This window comes from Spea bombifrons, chromosome 7 (genome assembly GCF_027358695.1).
Source record: "Spea bombifrons isolate aSpeBom1 chromosome 7, aSpeBom1.2.pri, whole genome shotgun sequence".
Taxonomy (NCBI): Eukaryota; Metazoa; Chordata; class Amphibia; order Anura; family Pelobatidae; genus Spea; species Spea bombifrons.
The window spans coordinates 44,256,069-44,279,030 of NC_071093.1; the positions used below are offsets into that span (position 1 = coordinate 44,256,069).

The window sequence follows — 22,962 nt, forward strand, 5'->3', positions numbered from 1 at the left end:
CATTAGCAAAGGGGAAGTTTAAAGGGACCTCTCAGCTATCCTATGCATTAAAGTGGAAATGATGGCTGGAGTGTCTCGGAGGAGTGAATTCTCGGAGGCATATGGTGTCCGCCGGCGGCCCGCCAAGACGCCCCCCCCCCGCGGCGCCATGCCGTGTATATCACAGAAGTAACTCCCTGATTCTCAGCCAAATCACCGAGCCTCTAATTAGCTTCATCACACATCAGCGGCCCCCGGCTCCTCCACGGAGGACGTTTCATGCCGAAAAAGAGCTGAATAATCAGATCGTTAAAAAAAATACCAAGTTTTGGAAAGCAGAGGCTTCCACGCCATACCTGCAAACTTCCTAAATGAGCCAAAATATTAACCCTTTAATAGCCCATCGTAAGAGTTCTCCATAGAGACTCCCCAAATGTCAACCATAACATACTGGGAGCAAAAGCACCAACTCTTATATATGATCACAGAGAGGGGAGAATAGGAAGGAGTCGGCCCCAGACCCGGCGAATCTGCCCGAGACCCTGAGATTAGGGGCAAAACCCCCTGAGACTCCGGGTCATACCCTGAGAGTTCCCGAATACGTTCATCAGCACACGCACTGTAATTGGTAGATACGCCTGCTTTGTCGGATATACGTTTTATTGGTTTTAAGGTGTTTTGAGTTATTTTGGTTGTGACTCCAGCCTCTTGTCTCCTGCAGCCAGAAGAGTTGACCAACGCGCTGGAGATCAGTAACATCGTCTTTACCAGCATGTTTGCTTTGGAGATGTTTCTCAAGCTCTTGGCCTTTGGGATTTTTGGATACATCAAGAATCCGTATAACATCTTCGACGGAATCATAGTCGTCATAAGGTAGGGTTGTCGCGCATGGATGACGTTGGCTACACTAACACCACGTGTCGTCCGCTGGCCTTAAAGGACCAGAGCCGCCTAGTCACCCCCAGTCCGGCCCTGGCTGCTATGCCCTCTACCTCCCAGGCTTGCCCCCCCCCCCAGCATCCCGATTCTCCGGGGGTAGAAGTTGAGGGTATTTACAGATCAGGCCAACAATCAGCCAGTCTGAAAGCTAATCCAGTCCATTGAGTAAGTACTGCGCTTTGGAATATGATGGCGCTATATAAACCAAGAAAAGCAAGACTAATTCTTCTTTGTTTGGATAATAATCCAAATAACAAATTCAGCTGTTCAGCAAAAAAATTTTGTGTTAAAATAATACTATGTTAATATTTTTTATAGTTTTATTTTTCATTTATTTATTTAGTTGTTGTTTTTTTTTTGCTTACTTGGCTGATTATTATAAATCACCAACACAATTTGTCACTAAAATGTTTGTTTTAATATTAAAATTCATGCTTTTTTAATTTGTTCTCTGGTGATAAAACCTTAATAGAACATAATGTAATATATTTTTGTAGTTTTCTTTTTTTTTATTATTATTGCATTTTCTGGTTCCTTAGTGTTATTAATAATCTACAAGCGGTATTCCCCGTTAAAACTTTGGCACCACAAGCTGTGATGATATATATACCGTGCGTTGGACTGCGTAATAAAGGAATTCAGGAAGAAAAAGAGTGTATTTGGGAGTGGAAAAGTGTTTTTTCCTTTCCTACTTGAGTTTAATTTGTCTTCCCACAGCTTCCTCCAGAATATATTTATTATTATTATTATTTATTATATATTATATATGTTCATTATTATTATTATATATTATATATTATATATGTTCATTATTATTATTATTATTATTATTATTATTATTATTATTATTATTATTATTATTATTATTATTATTATATATTATATATGTTCATTATTATTATTATTATTATTATTATTATTATTATTTATTATATATTATATATGTTCATTATTATTATTATTATTAATTATTATATATGTTCATTATTATTATTATTATATATTATATATGTTCATTATTATTATTATTATTTATTATTAATTATTATATATGTTCATTATTATTATATATTATATATGTTCATTATTATTATTATTATTTATTATATATGTTTATTACATGTACACTTGCTCTTTTTCGCTTGCTTCTACTTCTTGTAGCTGTTGCTAGTGGGCGGGGCAAGTCCCTGACTGACAGCACCATAGAGAGGGTCAGCTTCCAGAGCATCTCTATGGTTTTTAGGGTGTTTTAAATTAGGAAGCAAAAGACTTCCAGGTACCAGGGATGTTAGGAGTTAAAACACCGAAGGGGTTTTAAATACTAACCTAAAGCAAAAAAAAAGAAAACTTAAAGAAAAGTGGAGAAAATAATAATAATATTTATTAATATTATTATTACTATTATTTGTATTATTTTATATAATAATCATAATAATAATACTTATTATAAGTATTATGTTATATAATAATCATTATAATACAAATTATTATTATTTTATATAATAATCACAATAATTATTATTATTATTTGTATTATTTTAGATAATAATAATAATAATACGGTGACAGACTGAGACGAACTGATATATTGGGCAATGCGTTATTAAAGCTTACATTATAAAGGCCATTATTAGGTTTTTGGGGAACTAAGCAGCCAAAAAGAAAACAAAATGAAAGTAATCGATACAAACTGTGTTTGAAATGTTTGAAATATACGAGTGTTTTATTAAAGTGTTAAAATCATATGAGATATCATAAAAAAATATCTGAAAATGATTGCTAGTTAAAGAACTAGATTTGAGTATCCCATAAACATTTAGACTGTAAACGTGAATGCAGTTGATAAGTGGAACAGCCTCCCTGCAGAAGTGGTACGTAAGTGGAACAGCCTCCCAGCAGAAGTGATAGAGGGTAATACAGTGAGCGGATAGGCATACGGCTCCTGAATCTGAGGCGAGACCAACGACTGATTAAGGTTTGAGTCTTTACAGCAGGAGAAACGGGCAGACTAGACGGGGGCCGAATGGGGGCCGATCTGCTGGCGGGTTCTGTGTTCTAGTGAGGCCGGGGACCTTTTCATCGTCTGTGATCTGCAGAGAGGAATGAGATGTAAATGAAATAATTTAGCATCATTACATCCGATCCGGGGAAATGACAGGAAAAATAAGGCTCGTTACCGACGGCCGATGTTTTGTTAACCTTTCCGTGTCCCTCGATTCCGCCGCGTTTCCCCTCCGACTCCTAACGAGATTGAGTAGCGAGGAAGCGGAGAGGAAAGTCGATACTCAATTTCTGCGGCTCAACCGGATGGCCATTCAAAGATTATTTAATTAAGTAGAACTTTGAAAGAAATTGGCTTTTAAAATTGATCTGCTTGTCGTAGGTTAAAGTCGCCCGGCGAGTTCTGTCGAGTAGAGATTGTCTGTTGGCTCGCCGTGTAATCAATGTGTCTTTATTAGGCGATCTGTCGTGGGTTCACTCATGCGCGACCCAGCCGAGGGGGACGTGCGCGCTTCTTCACGCCGTGCAATCTGTCGGCTGTTTCTCAATCCAGATTCGCAAACATAGAACCCATGCGGCCCCATTTGGCCCCCGTCTTGTCTGCCAGTTTCTCCTGCTGTAAAGACTCAAACCTTAATCAGTCGTTGGTCTCGTCTTAGATTCAGGAGCCGTATGTCTATCCCATGCATGTTTAATACCCTCGCTGTATTACCCTCTACCACTTCTGCTGGGAGGCTGTTCCACTTATCTACCCCTATCTAGAGCCTTAGTATGATGTTTCATCCCTAGAACCTGTTAGTTTGCAGTTTTTGGCTTCTTCTGGGTATTTTGAGATAAACAGACATCTCTCCCTTATTATTAAGCTGCTGATTGCTGCTGATTGGTCAGGGAACCGTTGTAAGCGTGGGAAAAGTAGTGGTTCATGAGCTAAGGGACAAATTGTACAAAGGTGGAGAGTTCATTTCATTAAAAGAGCGTCCTCTGTCCCGTGTTTTTGTCTCGTTCAGCGTATGGGAGATCATCGGACAATCAGACGGAGGTCTCTCTGTGCTCAGAACGTTCCGCCTGCTCCGCGTCCTGAAGCTCGTCCGCTTCATGCCAGCTCTCCGCCGGCAGCTGGTGGTCTTGATGAAGACAATGGACAACGTTGCCACGTTCTGCATGCTTCTCATGCTCTTCATCTTTATTTTCAGGTACAGGCGACGCTCCCCAACATCAGCAATAATTTTTTTTTTTAAATTGTGAAATTCCCCCTGATTTATCATTAACCCCCCACTTTTTATCTTTGCCCCTTTTCAGTATCCTCGGCATGCATCTTTTTGGTTGTAAGTTTACTTTGCGAACCGACAACGGGGACACCATCACAGACAGGAAGAACTTCGATTCTCTGCTCTGGGCCATCGTTACTGTGTTCCAGGTAAGACGACAAATCGACATCATTAACATTATTTTTATTTATGAAATGATCATATCCTGAGAACTCTCCAGGTTTTACCCGCGACGCTTCTCCAGGTCACTGTGGTCCATTTATTGGCCGCGGTTAGGCATTGGTCACTCCCCGCCCTATTCTCCTCCCACCCCTATACAGATCTAAGGTGTATGAAGCTAGCTTTGCCCGCCATGGGTAGCCCCACCCACATACAAGATAAGCCCCTCCCCTAACAAGCCACAAAAAGGAAGGGCTTGAGCCAGTTATGGAAATCATTTCTTCTTCTTTCTTCTTTTTTTCTTCTATTTTCTTCTTCCTTATTATTATTCCTTATTAATATGTTTATTATTATTATAATTTTTTGACAACGAGTTAACCGGAGAAAGCAGAGGCAGACAGTATTGTGGTTCTGGTCGTTAAAATTTACAGTCTAGAGGGAAGTTGGCAAAGTGAAATTTTATGCATACCGATAAAAGCATTAGCTCGCCGCTCTCGCATATCGAATCAAATTAAACGGGTCTCGCATTTTCCTCCGTATAAAAGCCACGCGGAAGCGTTCTGTTTCTGCTACTTTGTTAACAAAGTCTTCATCTTATCAGCGAGATCTCATTGGGGGGGGTTACGCAAAGGATGGAAGAACCACAAAAATTCAATTGGGGCAAAGTATAAATAATAGGTTAGTGCCGGGCCGTCCAACCTGCGGCCCTTCAGCTGCTGCTGGACTACATCTCCCATCCTTCTCAGCCAGCCCCTTAGTTGAAAGAGCATTATGGGAGATGTAGTCCTGCAGCAGCTGGAGGGCCGCAGGTTGGACGCCCCTGCGTTAGTGGATTCAGATTCGTCCAAATTTACATTTTACGGAATTTTGATAAATTATTTAATCTGGACGAATGTCTGAAAATGAGGAGGGAATCTCAACGAAACAAAGAAAAACAAAGGAGAAAGCTCCTACTTCCGCGTCTCTGCTTCTCCGTTTCTCCTTTGCTGCTCCGTCTTCGCTGCTCCGTTTCTTCCGCGCATGACACGGGGACAACCTCTTTCCCCCAGTCCTCCAATCAGGGAAGAGGTTGTTCCCATGTTGCGCTCGGAGGCTCCACCGCGTCGCGGAAGTCCTCTGAAGAAAGCAGGAGAATGCAGATGGAGACGCGAAAGACGGAGCAGCAGAGACGCAGAATCAGAGATAGAGCAGCGGAGAAGGAGAAGCAGGGAAGTGGAGACAGGGAAGCGGGTGACGGAGAAGGTAACAAAATTCATTGTCTGAGAATGGACAAAAAACTCTGAAAAAAAATTTTTGGTTCACAAGTCTAGTAAATGATTTTGCGTCTCATTATTCAGGACGGGACGGTCTCGCTGATAAGTAAATGAAGCATCACAGACAAGCCATAAATTGGCACGTTAAATATTAATTTTGGGTTTTACAGGAGAAAAAAAAACAGCAAAATTAACCACAGAATGAAAAGGCGAAGCTGCATCAACAACAGAAATAACCGTAAAGGTTGCGATCCATTTATACGCATTATTATTATTATTATTATTCCGCAAGCGCGATAGTCTGCGTGGTGCCTAACATGCTTCGGGTTCCTTTTTTTTTTATACTGTCCTCATTGTGTTACATGGCAACAGCCTTCAATTAATCAGATCCCCGAAATATATGAAATTCAGATTTCCTATCATTTCCAACTACTTCCAGCGAGTTCAGGCTATTTAATGATGTGTCTCGTTAAGGATTCAGAAGATTCCGTTTGAAGGATGTATCACACTTTATATCTAGAAGTGCTTAGTAATATTCAGGGGCCGTATGCCGATCCCATGCATGTTTAAGTTCCCTCGCTGGATTAGCCTCTACCACCTCCGCTGGGAGGCTGTTCCACTCGTCTTCCATCTTCCCAGAAAAGTAACTGGCTGAGACTTTCTGACTTTCTGAAGACCTCCATGACATTGATGTGAGAGGAACGGGTGACGTGTTTAGTAAGACGTGTTAAAGAAAGGGGTTGTGAAGGTAAATGGAACCCAGATTGGTTCTGTGGGACAAATCATTGCTGAAGTGACCAGAAGAAACGGGATTTTGTGAAAACTCATTAATCATTAACTTCCTACCTTTTTCCGAATATAGCTGTGAGTTCAGCGTCCGGACATGAAACCCCCCATGAGAATTCATTGATCGCCTTCTACGGAGGAATAAACTAATGGGATTTCTTGTCATTTCATAATATTCCTCTTCCTAAACCCTGGAGACGTTTTAGGGGGTCAAATTTCTAATTCTGTTTGGGGGGAAAAGGGCCAGATTTAGAATTTTAGAACACTTGATCAGTAATCAATATTCCAAAGTTCTAAATGTATATAGAATAGGATTGTGCTAATGAAGGACAAGCATGTTCCTCACATTGATACACTATATGGACACCTGACCATTACATCAACAGGGACTTTGATGACATCACATTCTAAATACATAGACATTAATATGAAGTTGGTCCCCCCTTTGCAGCTATAACGGCTTCCGCTCTTCTGGGAAGTTTTTCCACAAGAGTTTGGGCAGTTTCGGTGGGAAAATAATCGCTAAAATAGGTTATAGTCACTAAAGTGGTTAATATTTAATCCTTCAATTACTACCTTTTGGGTTTGTTTTTCGACAGATTCTCACCCAGGAAGATTGGAACATGGTGCTCTATAACGGAATGGCGTCAACCTCCTCTTGCGCCGCCCTTTATTTCGTGGCGCTGATGACGTTCGGAAACTACGTTCTGTTTAATCTCCTGGTGGCTATTCTGGTGGAAGGGTTTCAAGCAGAGGTACGACAACCAGGCCACCATTTTCCTTCCTAGGGGCAGTAAGATACAGAAAATACGGTACAGAATACCCAATAGCGGTCGGCACAGAAGGCAGGGAGATATTGAGAGTGTGAATGAATGAGGGTGAATGACAATGAATTAAATCTCCAAATGGAAAAAGTCCTCTGAATTAATTTCTGAACCGAAAGGCCGGGAAATTAAATGTGTTGGCCGAAAAACGAATGGACCACTAATGAAACAAAAAAAAGCTACGCTAATCGTTTTGGGACCATTTGCACAAGTCTGTTAGCTATAACGAAACGACAGCGGAAAATATGCTTAATTGGTGGAATGGTGCTTGGCGCACCCTTCTACAAGTTTCTATAATGAAATCTGCGGCCATCTTACTGTCATCACATTTAGAGGACGGTTATAAGTTACGGAGCCTGAAGAAGGATCTCTCGACGGGATGAGTTATTATAAAACGAGGTCTCGATATCCATGTTCCTTTAATACAGCAATCCACATTAACATTACATGGAACCGGCAGACGCGTGTCTGGCAGGGTAACGTCTGACTCTTCATTAAATTACGGTTTCTGAGACGGACCATGAAATAGATCATAAAAAATACAACATTTCCTGGAAATCAGCCCCCCCCCCTCTCAAAGTGCTGAATCTCCCCGATTTTTCTGCTCGAAGGGGTCGTTTTTCAAATAACCTTGAAGCGTTGGAGGCGGGGAAGGGATGTTTAATGCCTTTAGTCTCCATCTAATTAAAGAAAATATATAATTCGGTCATCAAAGTCCTCTTCGATTTTTTAAAGTTTTTTTTACAAAGTCATTAGCGAATACATTTTAATAAGCGAAGGAAAAATTCTCGATTGGCCCTGAAGTGTAGAGCATTTCAAGTCGTATTAAGACGTGAAATCAGTTTAAATGTTACCATAATGGAACGTTATAGATTTTGGAAAGTAGTGTAGCATAGTTTAACTTTTTTTTTTTTAGAATTCACTAGATTAGATGTTCTAGACTTGTTCTTCATCTCATTGAACTTGGACATTCGAGTGGAAGTCATGCAGCATCTGTCTTTGCTTTTTTGACGGATAGTTGAATAGTTGGGTTTGAAGGTCCTTCGGGAACCGAAAAACGAGATAGTGGACATCCATATTTGACCAACATTCTATCTCGACCCCTTAAAAACTCAAGCTTCCATTGGCTATTCCAAGGGTTCTAGGTACCAGTTATTCATTAAAATAATTCCCAGAGCAAATATTCCTTTTTGCCCTCCAGCCAACCCTGTTCTCTTTAATTCCTGTCTAATCCAGGGCTTCTCTCTTTCCATGTTCCGTACGGACCCATTGAAGTCACGTATTTCATGTATAAGTGATAAGTGCCCCAGTACATGGATAGATAGATAGATAGATAGATAGATAGATAGATAGATAGATAGATAGATAAATGGGGAGTTTTTCCCTGCATCCTACAAGCTTCTTGGTCATATAAGAGACTTGGGCAGATGGCAAAAGGATTTTAATTTATGAGATCCCACGTCCAGCATAAGAATTGATATTTTACTGTAAGGGCAGTTAAGATGTAGATTCCACCACCAAACAGATTTATTAGACATACTATAAGATGTTACATTTTTCCTAACAATGGTAACTACAGTGGGGTATAATAATTAGGTCAATTATTGAAAAGGGTTTTGGTTTTAGGTGTTTTTTTTTAGCTAAATAGATTAATAACATTTTAGGCAAAAACACTTAATAATTTCAAAACCGGACATAAAATGTTGTGACTTAAAGGCCGCATGTAAGTCTCTTTATCTGTGAAAGGCGACACGGGTCCTTTCAGGTACGGGGCAGTGTAGTATGAAATGGATAACAGTTGCTTTCATCCGGCAAACGCAGATAAAAAATGCAAAACTCACACGCACGGCAAATCCTAGCGAGGAAATTCTTCACGGACGCTGAGCAAAGCTCGCTAAAGCAGCCTCGATACTTCCCTCTTTTTAATATCATGGTTTTTTTTTTTGTTTAATATCTTTTTCTTACCAGGGGGATGCGACAAGGTCAGATACCGACGAGGATAAAGCCTCAGCCATCTTAGACGAAGACCTAGAGAAGCTGAAGGAAGCTCGTGCCGCAGGTGCTGGCAAGAGGGGGGGCACTTAACCCTTTTGCTTCCCAGTGGGGTGAACCATTTGATTCATGCTCCACCAGTATGCAAGGGGTTAACAATTTTATTATCTTTATGTGAAATGAGCTACCAAGCAGTGTTTTAATTTCACAAATATTTAAAGGTTTAGAAACATTCATTCCCCTCTCTACCTGTGTCTTTCTTTTCTCTCTCTTGGGATCTCTCCTCTTCCTGTCTTCTCTTTCCTCCTCCTCTTCCTTTCTCTCTCTCTCTCTCTCTCTCTCTCTCTCTCTCTCTCTCACTCTCCATCCCCACCTCACATTTTTCTCCCTCTCTTTCTTTCTTCTGTTTTTTCCCTCTCCCACTGTACTTAACACTTCCTTCCAACTCCATAGCCCCTGCGCACAACACTATCCAGCAGCCCCTCTCCGGCCTGCATATATCACTAACTGCTAGACCTAGATGTAAATTCTCAGTCACCGTGGATAAAGATTACCGGTCCTGTCCAGTGTGACCAACAATTTTCATAATGATAAGACTTTATATATAGAGAGATATAAACAACAAATAATAATGCATCTATCCCTTGTCCAGAGTTGAAGATGTACTCCCTGGCAGTGACTCCTAACGGACACCTGGACCCCAGATGCTCCATGCCTCCCCCTATCATCATGCGGACTGCTGCCACCCCGATGCCCACACCAAAGTGTTCACCTTGCCTGGACCCCGGGCACACGTACCTGGATTCAAGGAGGGAAAGCAGTGTGTCCATCGATCCTTCAGTCTGTGACCAGAAGTCTTTGGTGGGTCTCTAACCGTTCCATGTACACTGGGGTCTATCATTGTTTTCCAAGAACATAATTCTAAGCTCATAACTTGCAATGTTTTTTTTATGTAAAACGATAATTTGACCCCCAAAATAGATAGTTTAAAAGAAAAGTTTAAATCGGAAAATGCTGATTGATGTAGAAACTAATTCAATAGAAGAGTAAAACCGATTGTCACAAAAATGTTTTTATTAAATCTAGAGGCTTTTTTAAATTAGATTTATTGAGAAAAAGTCAATAACTGCTAACTTCGGTTACTTCATTCAAAAGCAAACCCCAGCAGCCCCAGAAGATTATTTCCCAAAAATATATTCCCAAAAATATATCCAACATGCATAACGGCTTTTGAAGAAACATAGATGCATTCACCGGTTATATTCTGCATTAAGTCTGTGTTTAATTGCCTTTTTTGCACCTCCAGGCCAGCCTCCGAAGCTCCCCGTGCGCTCCTTGGGGTACTTACAGTAACTGGGGGAGCCGTCGCTCTAGCTGGAATAGTCTTGGCAGAGCCCCAAGCATTAAAAAGCGGAACCAGTCTGGCGAAAGGGAGTCCCTGCTCTCGGGCGAAGGCAAAGGAAGTACAGACGACGACTCCGACGACTGTAAGTCCGGCTCCATGGCAAGAGCTTCCTTACATCGACGGGCAGGCTCTCTGGACACCCGCGGCTCCTTGGATATCCCGGAGCTCCTTCAAGTGCCAACGTTACGGCACTCCCTCAGCGTCAGCCCCTTGGCAATGGTTCCCTCGGAGTACCAGGACTGCAACGGCAAGATGCTTCACGTGCCCAATGATCTGTTCGTCCGAGTTGAAAAACACAAGGAGGAACCCCTGGACTATGACGACGACCTAGAAGATGTGAGTCAACGTTCTGTTGCGTTTGAGTGAGGAAGGTGGTGGCACATTTTGCGCCAATGCCTTTAACCCCGTCCATCATGTATATTTTCTCATGTAGATGAAGGAGTAGACTTGGTCTACTTCTTCTATGAAGACTGGTTTGCATCTTCATGGTTGACAACAATGAACCCCAACAGTATCGAAAGGGAAAAGGGGCAGAGGTCCTAAAAACCTTAACTGGGAATTCCTTCTGCCTTGAGTTATATGACTACAGATTAGAGGCCGTTTTGGGTAAAAATCAGGCAAAAATAGACAAACTGAAATAAAGATGAGTCTTGTGGATGTTTGTATTAGACTACATTGTGGGAAACTTACATTATCTTACCATAATCCTTCTGACGATGTTCTAAGCTCTTAATTACTTCCTCACTAACGACCCCCCTGGGAATGGGGATAGGTAGCGCAATATACATCCATTGTCTCGTTCATGGTATGGTGTACTTACAGCGCTAGTATCCCAGCAACTAATTAATACTAATTGATTCTTCTCTTACAGGAAACACTGTGCAATTAAGTTTTATGTCCTAGTTATTTCGCAATTAACTAGTTTATCACAATATCATAATCATGAGGATTATTGCAAAGCTGGATACATTTTAATGTTACTGTATCTACATTGTTTAAGTGTCCCGGGTGGGGAAAAGTGATTAACCATGGTAGGGATTTGTCCCTCAATATTTGGGTTCTGAAAAAAAAAGGATTAATTTAATTTTTGGGTTAAAAAATCCATTTCCTGTGCAAGCGTGTTACTCATACTCGTGGTATAAAAATTAATTGTTGCCTATGGGATAGGACATCGGATGCAGGTTTAAATCATATGGTCCATAAGTCAAAAGGCCTGATAGTAATATATATTTTAGGGCATTATTGACTAAACAGGAACCTCCCTCAGGGGTGTATTCTGGCATAGAACAGGTCCATGGGGCAGCAGCCCCTGGGACACTTTACTGAGGGCCGATCGCCCTATTGGGTGATTAGGCTCCCTAGCTCACCATAGTACTTAAAGGTGCGAGGAGCACATGGGGCGAAGGATACCAGGCCCTGGGGGCATTGCCCTGCATCGGGCTGGGCAATATCCCATTGAATTGCATCACTAACCATTTGGTTGGGTTGAGTAGCTCAGAGGTGGACTCGATTCACTGTTCAACTTGTTAATATGGTAGCCACAAAGCCGCGTTGACCTAGTCTAACTTATTTATGTTGTGCCGTGTGGTTGATCATTATTTTTCGTTATTTTTTGCCAGAGTTACTGCTTCCGAATTCGGAAGATATTGGAGCCCTACAAGCCGAAATGGTGCAAGACCCACGAAGACTGGTCTCTTTACTTGTTCTCACCACAAAACCAGTAAGGAACATGGGCAAAAACACCTCTTTAAGTATTATTTTTTTGTAGGGAAAAAAGAGACCAATTCCCACCAGATTTCTCCGAGAAGAACCAGCAGCCGCCCTTCCAACTCGTGTGATGATATCACGGTTCATTTTATTCCCCCCTCTTAAATTCTGGGTTTTCTACACCCCTGGATCTGGTGGCTACATTGTTTCTAATAGAACCCGTTAATAAATGTTTCAATATGCAGACGGCATAATCACTTTAACTCCATCTGGAGATAACTGATATTTTGGTCTTTCTGGTCAGGTTCCGTATGGTATGTCAGAAGGTCATCGCGCACAAGATGTTCGACCACGTCGTTCTCGTCTTCATCTTTCTGAACTGCATCACTATCGCCCTGGAACGACCCGACATCGACCCCAACAGCATGGTAAGAGAGGTCAAGTCAACTGCGAAGTCTCGAGAAGAATAGATGCACCTGAGCTATGGTGGTAATGGCTGAAGCCACCAACCGCTAGAAGCCACCAGAAACCATTAAATATCATCATTATTATCCCAATGGCTGATAAACACTAAAAATGTCAATATCTTGGCACAAAGGTTTGTGTTCTCCCCAAAAAATCTGCCTTAACGCAACTGAAACCCTTCTTGCTTGGCGAGATATCCAAAGTTACACCCCCCCCCTCCACACACACACACTTATTCCGCAAGATGATAAAAAATGTTCTTGGCCGCTTTTTACGGTAACCTCGTCCTTTTCTTTGCCCTGGGAAAGAAGTCAGTAACGGTTCAGACATCCAGGATTTTTTTTGGAAGAATATCCCGTACCACATCTGTAACAGGATTCTTTTAGACAGAGCAGGTTTAAGGCGAGCGCCAAATTATTATATAAAAAAATATATATATATATATAAAAACAATATTTGTACAGAAAAAGCAAACCGAAGAATTACATTTTAGATCTGGTCGAGATGAACTTTTAAATTTACCCTCATAATATTTTCCTTTTGTTGAAATGTTCACGGTTCTGCTAAAATCAATACTACGCTGAAGTGTTGATCTGATATTCCCCTCTATTTTGATCTTTTCCCCTTTTTAAAAAAAAATAATAATAATAATGTTATTTTTCCAGGAACGGATATTTCTGAGCGTTTCCAACTACATTTTCACGGCAATCTTCGTTGTGGAAATGACAATTAAGGTAATATTTTCATGCTGTATAATTTCACTCTTCTCCTTTGCTCTTCTCCTCTTTCTCTCATTCCGCTTATAACCCCCCCGCCATTTTTTCTCCACCCAAAGTATAATTCCATCCCTCTCTCCCACATTTTCTTAACTTCTCTCCCTTTCCCTTTTAGAATTTTAGCCTCTTGTAATGTTTCCTCTCGCCCCTTTTGCAAGTTTACCCCTTTAGATGGAAAGTAGAGATGGGTTAACCCCCCAGTGATAGCATAAATCACATTGAGCCCTGCATTCACACAGTGGTGACCCCTTGTTCGTTATGGCAGGTGGTGGCTCTTGGCTTCTTCGCTGGAGAGAATGCTTATCTACAAAGCAGCTGGAATGTGCTGGATGGACTCTTGGTCTTTGTTTCTATTATTGATATCATCGTGTCCCTGGCATCGGCTGGAGGAGCCAAGATTTTAGGCATCCTGAGGGTCTTGAGGCTGCTTCGGACTCTACGCCCTCTGAGGTACGACCAGTCTATGTAACAGTTGGTTCTTCTTATGTTATTGGATTTATTGACGACACCTATAGATTTTGGAAAAGGCTAAAGTCCATACTTAATACTACGTGAGGCTGACAATGAGGGTAGCGCAGCATTAAGCCCTCTGAGCTGCTCCGACATGAAGTTTTGGGCCCATGAAATGTATAGTTTGTTATGTTACTGGACCATTTGGTTGGGACTGGCCTCCAGGCTTGAAGATGCCACCATCAGGCTTGGACTGGCCGTCAGGAAGATGCCCAACAGTTCGGCCAATCTGACCCTCTACCTTTCATGTATACGCCCAGCTTCATGCTATAAAAATGTTCCCGGGGGGATATAAAAGTGCATTTTATTTATCGACCACCTGCCTTAAAGTTCCAATACCAGTCCGGTTCTACCACCATGACCTACATAGTACATTCTTGCACGACAATCAAATTTCTTAAATTCCAGCTTTTCATTAGTTTGGTAGATTTTCATTGCTTGATGCCCATCAGAAAGGTGGGGAATGTCAGTGATAAATCGCAGAATTAAATAAGAAGCTGCTGTTTACTTGTTAATATCAATGGCTTTTATCTAGAGTGAGATGGGTTTCGCAGCTACATGACACTCGGTTTGCTCATTTGCATCTTAATCTGATATTCCGCTTTGGCTTGAATTTATTGTCAAAGGCAAAACCCAGAGGGATCGTCCCAATCCTCACACCTACGTTCTTTATTTATTGCAAATGAAAGCATTTCTGTGGTTAAAGCGGCGGTGATTCTTTCACTTCCTGCGTTTGGCGAGTTGAAACATGCATTTTTCTCTCGCCCGGCTCTGGTTTCATTAGGGATGGAAGCTTTGAAGAAGAATAAATTGGCAAAAAAATAAAAAAAAATAAATGAAAGACGTGGAATTGTTTTGCGACCTCTCGGCTCCCGAGAGATACTCTCAGGGACTCGTTTGAATGTTTGTTCGCAAACGGATTCTTCAAATCCACCGAGAACAGCAGTTCAAGGCAGACACGGATTCCTCTCAGGATACAATCACAGATAATATTCCTGTATGTGCATGAGTAGCCGTGTAACAATCAGACACAAAAACAAATCTAGCGGGTTTGTTGGGCAGCGAGAATTCTCAATTCTCGAAACATATTATGTTCCGATGTAAGATTGAAGAGAATGATCTCATCAGGTTCACTAGACTTGGTAGAGAGCTACCAAGTTCAAGTCCCAACCAGAATCATTGGTGTTTTCTCCTTAATTTGGTGGGTGCTTCATAACTCTTTGGGGATCTCTTACTGAGCCCAGCTAAAGCCTGGCATCCTCTGTAGTCTTAATGAAGAACTCATGGCCCAACATTCCAAGTCAACCTCACCAAACACAGAGAAGTTACAGATCAAGTTCTTTTAGTTCTGGGATAAGGTTCTATATGTGAAGGAATCGCCATGGGAAGCAATGGACTGCAAATTACATCATACCAGTTACCAATAATTATTTTCCGCTGCAGGGTAATCAGCAGAGCTCCAGGATTAAAGCTGGTGGTAGAGACTCTGATTTCTTCTCTTCGACCCATTGGAAACATTGTCCTAATCTGCTGCGCCTTCTTCATCATCTTTGGAATTTTGGGAGTGCAGGTAATAATAATAGAGATCTTTTACAGGTTAAAAAGAAATGTTATCGTTATTTAGGTCCTACCAATAAGTTACATCGGCTGGTGTTTGGTATTGGGGAAGACAAGTCGAGGTCCGGTATCTCTAGGTTGAGTGGTTGGCCTGTAGAATTCACCGTCTTCTCTGTTTCAGCTCTTTAAAGGAAAGTTTTACTATTGTGAGGGTCTGGACACCCGCAACATCACCAACCGTTCAGAGTGTAACCGGGCGCGCTACAAATGGGTGCGGCGGAAATACAACTTTGACAACTTGGGGCAGGTAGGTCCTACGGCATCCATTTAAACTACGGCTCCTAGCTTTGTGATGAGCGAAAAGCTAATGGTCCACCAGTCTTACATACACAAAATCCATGAAAAGGGGTTAACCAAAATACAGCATCTTGGTTTATTAATCCCTTTCAATTTCACTGTTTAACTCTTATTCCTCCCCATCTTATGCCTCGCCATATCATTACCACTTGCTTGGCCAAATGAATGGCTTGTTCAGTAGGATGGTGGCATGGATAGCTAATCAGACTGTATTTTGTTACTGTTTCTCCCAAGGCCCTGATGTCGCTGTTTGTTCTCTCATCCAAAGATGGCTGGGTGAATATCATGTATGATGGACTCGACGCTGTTGCCACCGATGTTCAGGTAGAAATCCCACATTTTTCCACCATATCTCACCATCTACCCCATGTTCAGGACCATTATTTCCTCATGTGACACCTTCATGTTGCTCCTCACGGCGCAATATAACCTTCATGTTCCATAGTGTGGCAAAGGCTGGGCTAAGAGGTGGCTTTTCAGGACCTCTAAGGTCCCAAATGAGATTACCTTCATACAATCGCTATTACACTGCTTGCAAATTGACCGGCTCATTGTCCCCCCGATTCCATTTGCAGCCTATCCGGAACCACAACCCGTGGATGCTCCTCTATTTCATTTCCTTCCTCCTCATCGTCAGCTTCTTCGTCCTCAACATGTTCGTGGGAGTGGTGGTAGAAAACTTCCACAAGTGCCGGCAACACCAAGAGGCCGAGGAAGCCCGCCGCCGCGAGGAGAAACGTCTCCGCCGTCTGGAGAAAAAGCGCAGGAGTAAGGCGTTATATATGTCTGGTCGGTAGACTGTTTACAAAGGAATCTTTCTGAGCCTTGCCTGCCTCCAAACCGTAGCAGACCCCCCCATTTAAAAATATTTTTTTTTAAAAACGTAGAAATACGCAGAGCGTAATCCTTTTTAGACTTATTTTGAGAGGCTAACGGTGCAACGGTTGAGGTCACTTGCCGACGTGTGATGCAGGTAATAAAGTGAGGCAATTAACCCGTCCTCCGCAATTTGTTGCCAGGATATTTTGTGGTATTCTTAAAAAAATTTAGCTTTTTTTTTTACGCACATAAATTCACACACAGGGTTGTAACATGCAAAAATAACATTTATACTGATTTGAATTTATATTACTTTTTTATTGAGTTTTTATCTACTTGTCAATTCATCAATGAGAAATATCTAATACTCTAATACTTTAATTACATATAATTCTATTTCTAAAAATCTAGGTTTTTAAGACCAGATATGGATTTATCAGTATATTATCTTAAATTTTATGTAAATTCATTTTTTTAATAGTTCATTAATACTAAAACAAAACAAAAAAAAAAACAATAAGAACTTTTTCAAACTTTTTTTTTATTTAAAAATGTAAAATGTTTTGGTTGGCTGTATCCTGTTTTTGGGACGGCATATATTTTACCCAAATGGCATTCGGTCTTTACGGCCTGCGCCAGTCGAACTACGGCTCCACCTTTGATTCTTGCGTTCTAGAACTACCACAAATTATCTAAGATAAAATGCAAAAACACAGCAGATTGCTTCACTTTAGACAGAACGTCACTGGTGGCCCTAACGACCTTTTCCTCTCAAAACTCCCGTAGTGCAATTAGAATATTTTATAATTACCGACGCATGTCCCTGCATGCAACGCCCAGGCGGCAAAGAGGAGCGTAGTCTCACACTGAAGAAATTCAATATTTACTTCTATTCTTCTAGGATTAATAACCAAAAAAGACATGCACACTCAAGCTGACCTCACTATCTGACCCAGAACAACAGTAGAAGTGTCGCCGTGGTAACCCTCAGGCCAGTGTTCCATAACGGCAGCCATTTTGAAACTCCTCGTTTGCGTTGAAGCCACTGTTGTTGTTCAGCTCCGTTGAACACACAAAACAAATTAGACGGAAAAATAAGGAATACAATCCGAGGGCCTAAGTGGGCGAAATGGGGAGGGCTGCCATTTTTTGCACATGGATCTAGTAACTCTTAGTGACAGTGTTTGTTCCTCTGGAAGCGCCCAAGTAATGTTTTCAATTAATTCCCTCATATTTGATCGGGCCTGTAACTCAATCCTAACACCATAGTCCGCTAACATCATTTTGGAACCAGCTGCTAAAATTTCCAACCTTAGTTGCTCTTAGAATAGGTATACAGAATAGCGCGTGGGAACACGTCAAATCAACTACATATGTTAGCAAGCAATTTTGGGTCACGCATCTTCCGTGTCGTTGTTGTTTGTTTTCTGGTTTAAAATAGAATGCTAAGGAATTTCGACTGCTTACAAAAAACACCAGGAGTATTGCGTGAGAAATTGGTACTTTTAGACAGAGGGGTTTGTAACTTTCCGAGGGCCGGCAGATACCCCAATTTTTTTTAAATTGCGTGATTATAGGTTTATGAGAGATAATATAAAGGGCAGAAAGAGCAGAGGGATATAGACACCGAGTGGGGGAGGCAGAGGTGTATGGACACTGAGTGGGGGGCCGAGGTGTATGGACACTGAGTGGGGGGCCAAGGCGTATGGACACTGGGGCGGAGGAGGCTGAGGTGTATGGACACTGAGTGGGGGGCCGAGGTGTATGGACACTGAGTGGGGGGCCAAGGCGTATGGACACTGGGGCGGAGGAGGCTAAGGTGTATGGACACTGAGTGGGGGGCCGAGGTGTATGGACACTGAGTGGGGGGCCGAGGCGTATGGACACTGAGTGGGGGGCCGAGGTGTATGGACACTGAGTGGGGGGCCGAGGCGTATGGACAGTGGGGCGGAGGAGGCTGAGGTGTGTGGGAAGGGATGGATACTGAAGGGAGGAGGGGGTAGAGGGTTATGGACACAGGTAGGGTGGAACTTTTATTCTAAGCACAAGAGACAGCTAATGTGAGATGTACTTGAAATGTCTTCAAAACTGAGGAATCCTTTAAAAAAATCTTAACGCAGCATGTAGACTTTTTGTATTCTCTTGATTGAATTAAGCTTTTTTCCCCCTGGTAATGGGTTCATTATAAATTTGGGTTACGTGGTCATTATTGGAGACGCACTCAGTATATAGAGGCTCCGAGGGGCAGTGTATAAACACGATGCTGTCGGCGTGACGGCAGATTGTCCTGGGAACAGGGACTCATTTACGGGATGGAAAGTTGAGATATATTGGAATGGGACCAAGGTGGCTCCACAAATTAGCTTCGGGACTGGAATAACAGTCTAGGTTCATTTCATTCTCTGTGTTCGAGTATAATACTCAGGCCATATTATCCAAAATGTGTTCCCGAGACAAATCGTCAACTTCGTCTCTTGGTGTTCTCAAAGTGAATAGGAGCAGGTCTGGAATTTTTAAATTGAAAGGTGTTTAGAGGTTTGATTCATTCTGGCTGCTAATGTCTACAAGACTCTACGGTAATGGCATTTTATCCAGCCTCTGACCTCTAAATGACTTTCTATTCAGCCTCTGACCTCTAAATGACTTTCTATCCAGCCTCCAACCTCAAAACGACTTTTTATCCAACCTCTAAATGAGCTGGACTGGCACACTAGCTGCCGTGGACTACAACGGTCATCATGTTAATGAAGTGAAGGTTTTACGGAGATTGCTTATGTACTTGTGTTTTGTTATCCTTCTTGTTCTAGGGTTTTAAATTGCTACCCTGGCCTCTTATTCATGAGGATAACTTTACGAGAATGTGAAAGGCATCTCGTATTTCATGGGGTCATGGGCAATCTTCTGAAACAAAATAGTTGTGACGCTCTGCTTGGGCTGATGGTGCGCTTCCAATGAAGTCTTTGCTGATAGATCATAGCGAGTACGGGGAAATTACCATAAAATGCCGGTCTTAAGGAGGCATTTTGTAATAGTTTATCTCAGATGTAGCAATCTACGTCTGAGCAGATGTTGCTGTACCCCTAGGCCCTACAAGGAGATGCACTACAATCTTACATGTTGAAACGTAATTCTATTTAACCATAACATCACCTTTTCTGCACCATTTTCCTTTGGTGAAGACAGGAAATAGTGTAAATAAAATGGTGCCCTTCCATTGGAAGGCCAATGTTCTTATTCTGTAATAAGTCAGGACAGTCAGTCCATTTAACTGACCAGACTTGACTTTAGTTGCTTGCCGTCGCTTGCTAACACTCGCAAGACCACTCGCAGGTTCACTAATCTGCCAGAGGTCTGCAAGGTCTTGCAAGTGCCCGCAACTCGCATGTCCTCGTCTGCAACACACAAAATTAAAAACCCCAGCAACATTACTTTTTAAATATAAATTTAAATATAATACTCAATAATAACAATAATTTAATAAATAATCATAAAAAATCAAGGGTTCCCAGGAGCCCCTATTAACCATGGGAGGGGGGAAACAAATCGGGGTTACCGCCCCTTCATTCGACTTTTTTTTGCCAACTTGCAAACACACTTAGTTAAGCGAATGGACCCGTTTGAATAGCACATGTGGTTAATCAGATTCTCCTTTCCAGAAAGATGGATAGTTCCGGAGTTTCGAGACTCCTGCTTCTCTGGTCCCAGCTGCGCGGGGAGCGTTTTATAATGCCGGCTGTTCCACGGATGAAGGGCTTCTCTTCCTCCGTTTGTGGAATGGCTTTTCACACATGGTTTGTTCGGCTGGAAGCTGTTTCTTCATGCGGACTGACACACGCATCAGACCTAATGTGACTGTGGAATAAGAAAATACTTCAGCGACATTCAGAGACCGTATCAAACCGTAAATTAAACACTTTTTATTTCTAAGGTTAGAAGTGGTCCCATCGTCCTGACACTTCCAATTTGTATTTAGCCTGAGTTTTCTGGCTAGAGAGCCCTTCAGCCTGCCTGAAAATATGTTATCCTTTGTATTTTGGGGTAGTCATTGCTTATTTCAGATGGGACTACAAGTCCCATCATCCTGATGGGTCATTACTAACCATGCCTGAATACAGTTCCAATCATCCTCAGTCTCTTCTTGAACGGTGATATTGGGAGCCGCAGACTGACGAGGGTCGGTTCACTAGAGGGATTTTGGTCAGTTCTGGGTTAAACTCCTGTCATCCTCAGATAATGGGAAGTGGCTGATGAGGCTTGTAGTCTCTCAGCAGCTGGAGAAGCAGCCGTTCTCGATAACTTTAGAATATTCAGCTTTGTCCAAATTTATTTCAAAAATATGAAACAATAGTTTTTCAGAATTCTCATTGTCTTTGAATCGAGGATCTTTTTTGGGGATGAGATTATGGTTTACAAAGAAATCCGTCCAGAAGTTTTTTTTATAATGATGTGCGAATTCTCCGTATAGCTGAGGAACAGCACCGAAATAGACAAACATATTGTTTGGAACAAATAACAACAAGTTTCCTTTTTTGGTCAATTGAGATCCTATAGCTACGTTTTAACAAAGGCAGATACAATACGACCGGGTGGGATTGGCTTCTTGGTTGGACCTCATGGACCTTGTAGTCCCCAGCGGCCAGAGAATTAGAAATTTATTCAGAGAGCAGCACTGGGACCGCTAAAGTGTCAGATTTTTTATTATGAGCGTAGCGGACGCTGGAAGGATCAGAAAAATTAGTCTAAAATTGAAATCTGTTGTGTGTGTGTAGACCCCCCCTACTATCTACTGCCAGAGAGGGGGTGTGGGAGCTTTGCCCAGTTTCTATACATATTATCGGGGCTTTTAGGGCTGTAGAATCCTGCGATCCCCTCATACCCAGCAAACATTCCGACCTCCTAGAAAAGAGGGGCATCAGGGGAGGAAAGAGGGACACAGGTTAGGAAAAAAGGGCATTAGGGAAGTAAAGATGGTCATCAGGGGAGATAAAAAGGACATCTGGAGGAAAGTGGGGTACAGGAAAGAAAAATAATGGCATTAAGGGAGGATAGGGGTACAGGGATTTGGGAACCCAGAGAAGGCCTGAACAAACTAAACAGAGACACTTGGGAGGTATCGCTGAGCTGTGACTGAGGCTTTGGTGTTTGTTGTAACTTTCTGCGCATGTAACTTGGATGCAGGAAAACGCAGCAAGCAAATGTGTGTCTGTAAGTGTGTGTTTTTGCGCTATGGATTTTCATTTGATATTATCACAAGGGCCGCGTGTGAAATGAACGTGAGAGTAACGTGCGCAGGGGAGAGCCTTGATAAAAAAGCAGTATTCACAAAAGTCGTGCCTTAAAGGGTTAATGGGTTTATGAAATGTGAGTGGATGGATCTTATAAGGGGGGGGGATTTATCTGGAAAAATATCGACCCCCTGGCTAATGGATCTGACGTCTCCATGGCAACTTCAAATGTGCCGCAATTAACATTCTTAAATTAAAGAAGCCCAAACTGCAGAAGGCCGGTGGCTGCCAGCTCCGGTCCCGGCCGTGGTCTGTGATGACAGCATCATCTCTGATGAGTATTGATTGCCAGCCATGCGTTCTCCGCGTGAACTTTCAGATCATATTATCTCCCTATCCTTTGTTTATCCGGACTCACTAATCCAAATCATATGGTTTTGCGCCCTTTTATGATTCCGTTCAAACGCAGCCGCGTTCCGGGGGCACGGGATCTGCTGGAGAACTTTAGAAAAAGAGTCAAAATAATCAATTTGTTACCGGTGCCATTATTTGTAGTTTAAGGTAATATGACCATAAAAGGATACGAATGTTTAAAACAAAAAAAAAAAATCTGATTTTGTGATGTGTTAATTGATTTTTACTATGATATTAAATGTTCGGGGTCATGGTGGCTTCTAAAAGTGGCCAGAGACCTGGGAGCTCCTATTGGTTGGCTGGTAATGTTACTCCAGCCAATAAGGAGATTTGTCCCTAGGGTTGCTGGGCTTCAAAGAAAGGGTGAAGACGGGGCTGTTTGAAGATCACGCATCTGCCAGCTGTCCCTCTTTCCCACTTGTAGTTACCCACATTCTATAATGTTGTTCCAGTTAAAAATATTAATATCATTTTCATAATTATTTTTGGGAAAGAAAATATTTATTATTATTATTAAATATTTTTT

General features: G+C 41.9%; 1 protein-coding gene across 3 annotated transcripts in view; it reads left to right on the forward strand.

Annotated features, from left to right (window-relative positions):
- The window catches only part of CACNA1H (calcium voltage-gated channel subunit alpha1 H), an 81,487-nt gene that overhangs the window by 38,557 nt on the left and 19,968 nt on the right, over positions 1-22,962 (forward strand). For 2 of the 3 annotated variants that reach the window (XM_053471718.1, XM_053471720.1), the window contains exons 9-23: positions 701-852; positions 3,927-4,112; positions 4,219-4,336; positions 6,985-7,140; positions 9,178-9,268; positions 9,854-10,062; positions 10,508-10,942; positions 12,226-12,326; positions 12,618-12,741; positions 13,444-13,512; positions 13,820-14,004; positions 15,508-15,634; positions 15,803-15,928; positions 16,213-16,302; positions 16,554-16,767. In XM_053471718.1, coding sequence (XP_053327693.1) covers positions 701-852; positions 3,927-4,112; positions 4,219-4,336; positions 6,985-7,140; positions 9,178-9,268; positions 9,854-10,062; positions 10,508-10,942; positions 12,226-12,326; positions 12,618-12,741; positions 13,444-13,512; positions 13,820-14,004; positions 15,508-15,634; positions 15,803-15,928; positions 16,213-16,302; positions 16,554-16,767 — 2,383 coding nt within the window. The remainder of the gene's footprint in view (positions 1-700; positions 853-3,926; positions 4,113-4,218; positions 4,337-6,984; positions 7,141-9,177; positions 9,269-9,853; positions 10,063-10,507; positions 10,943-12,225; positions 12,327-12,617; positions 12,742-13,443; positions 13,513-13,819; positions 14,005-15,507; positions 15,635-15,802; positions 15,929-16,212; positions 16,303-16,553; positions 16,768-22,962) is intronic. The other variant, XM_053471719.1, reaches the window with a different exon arrangement.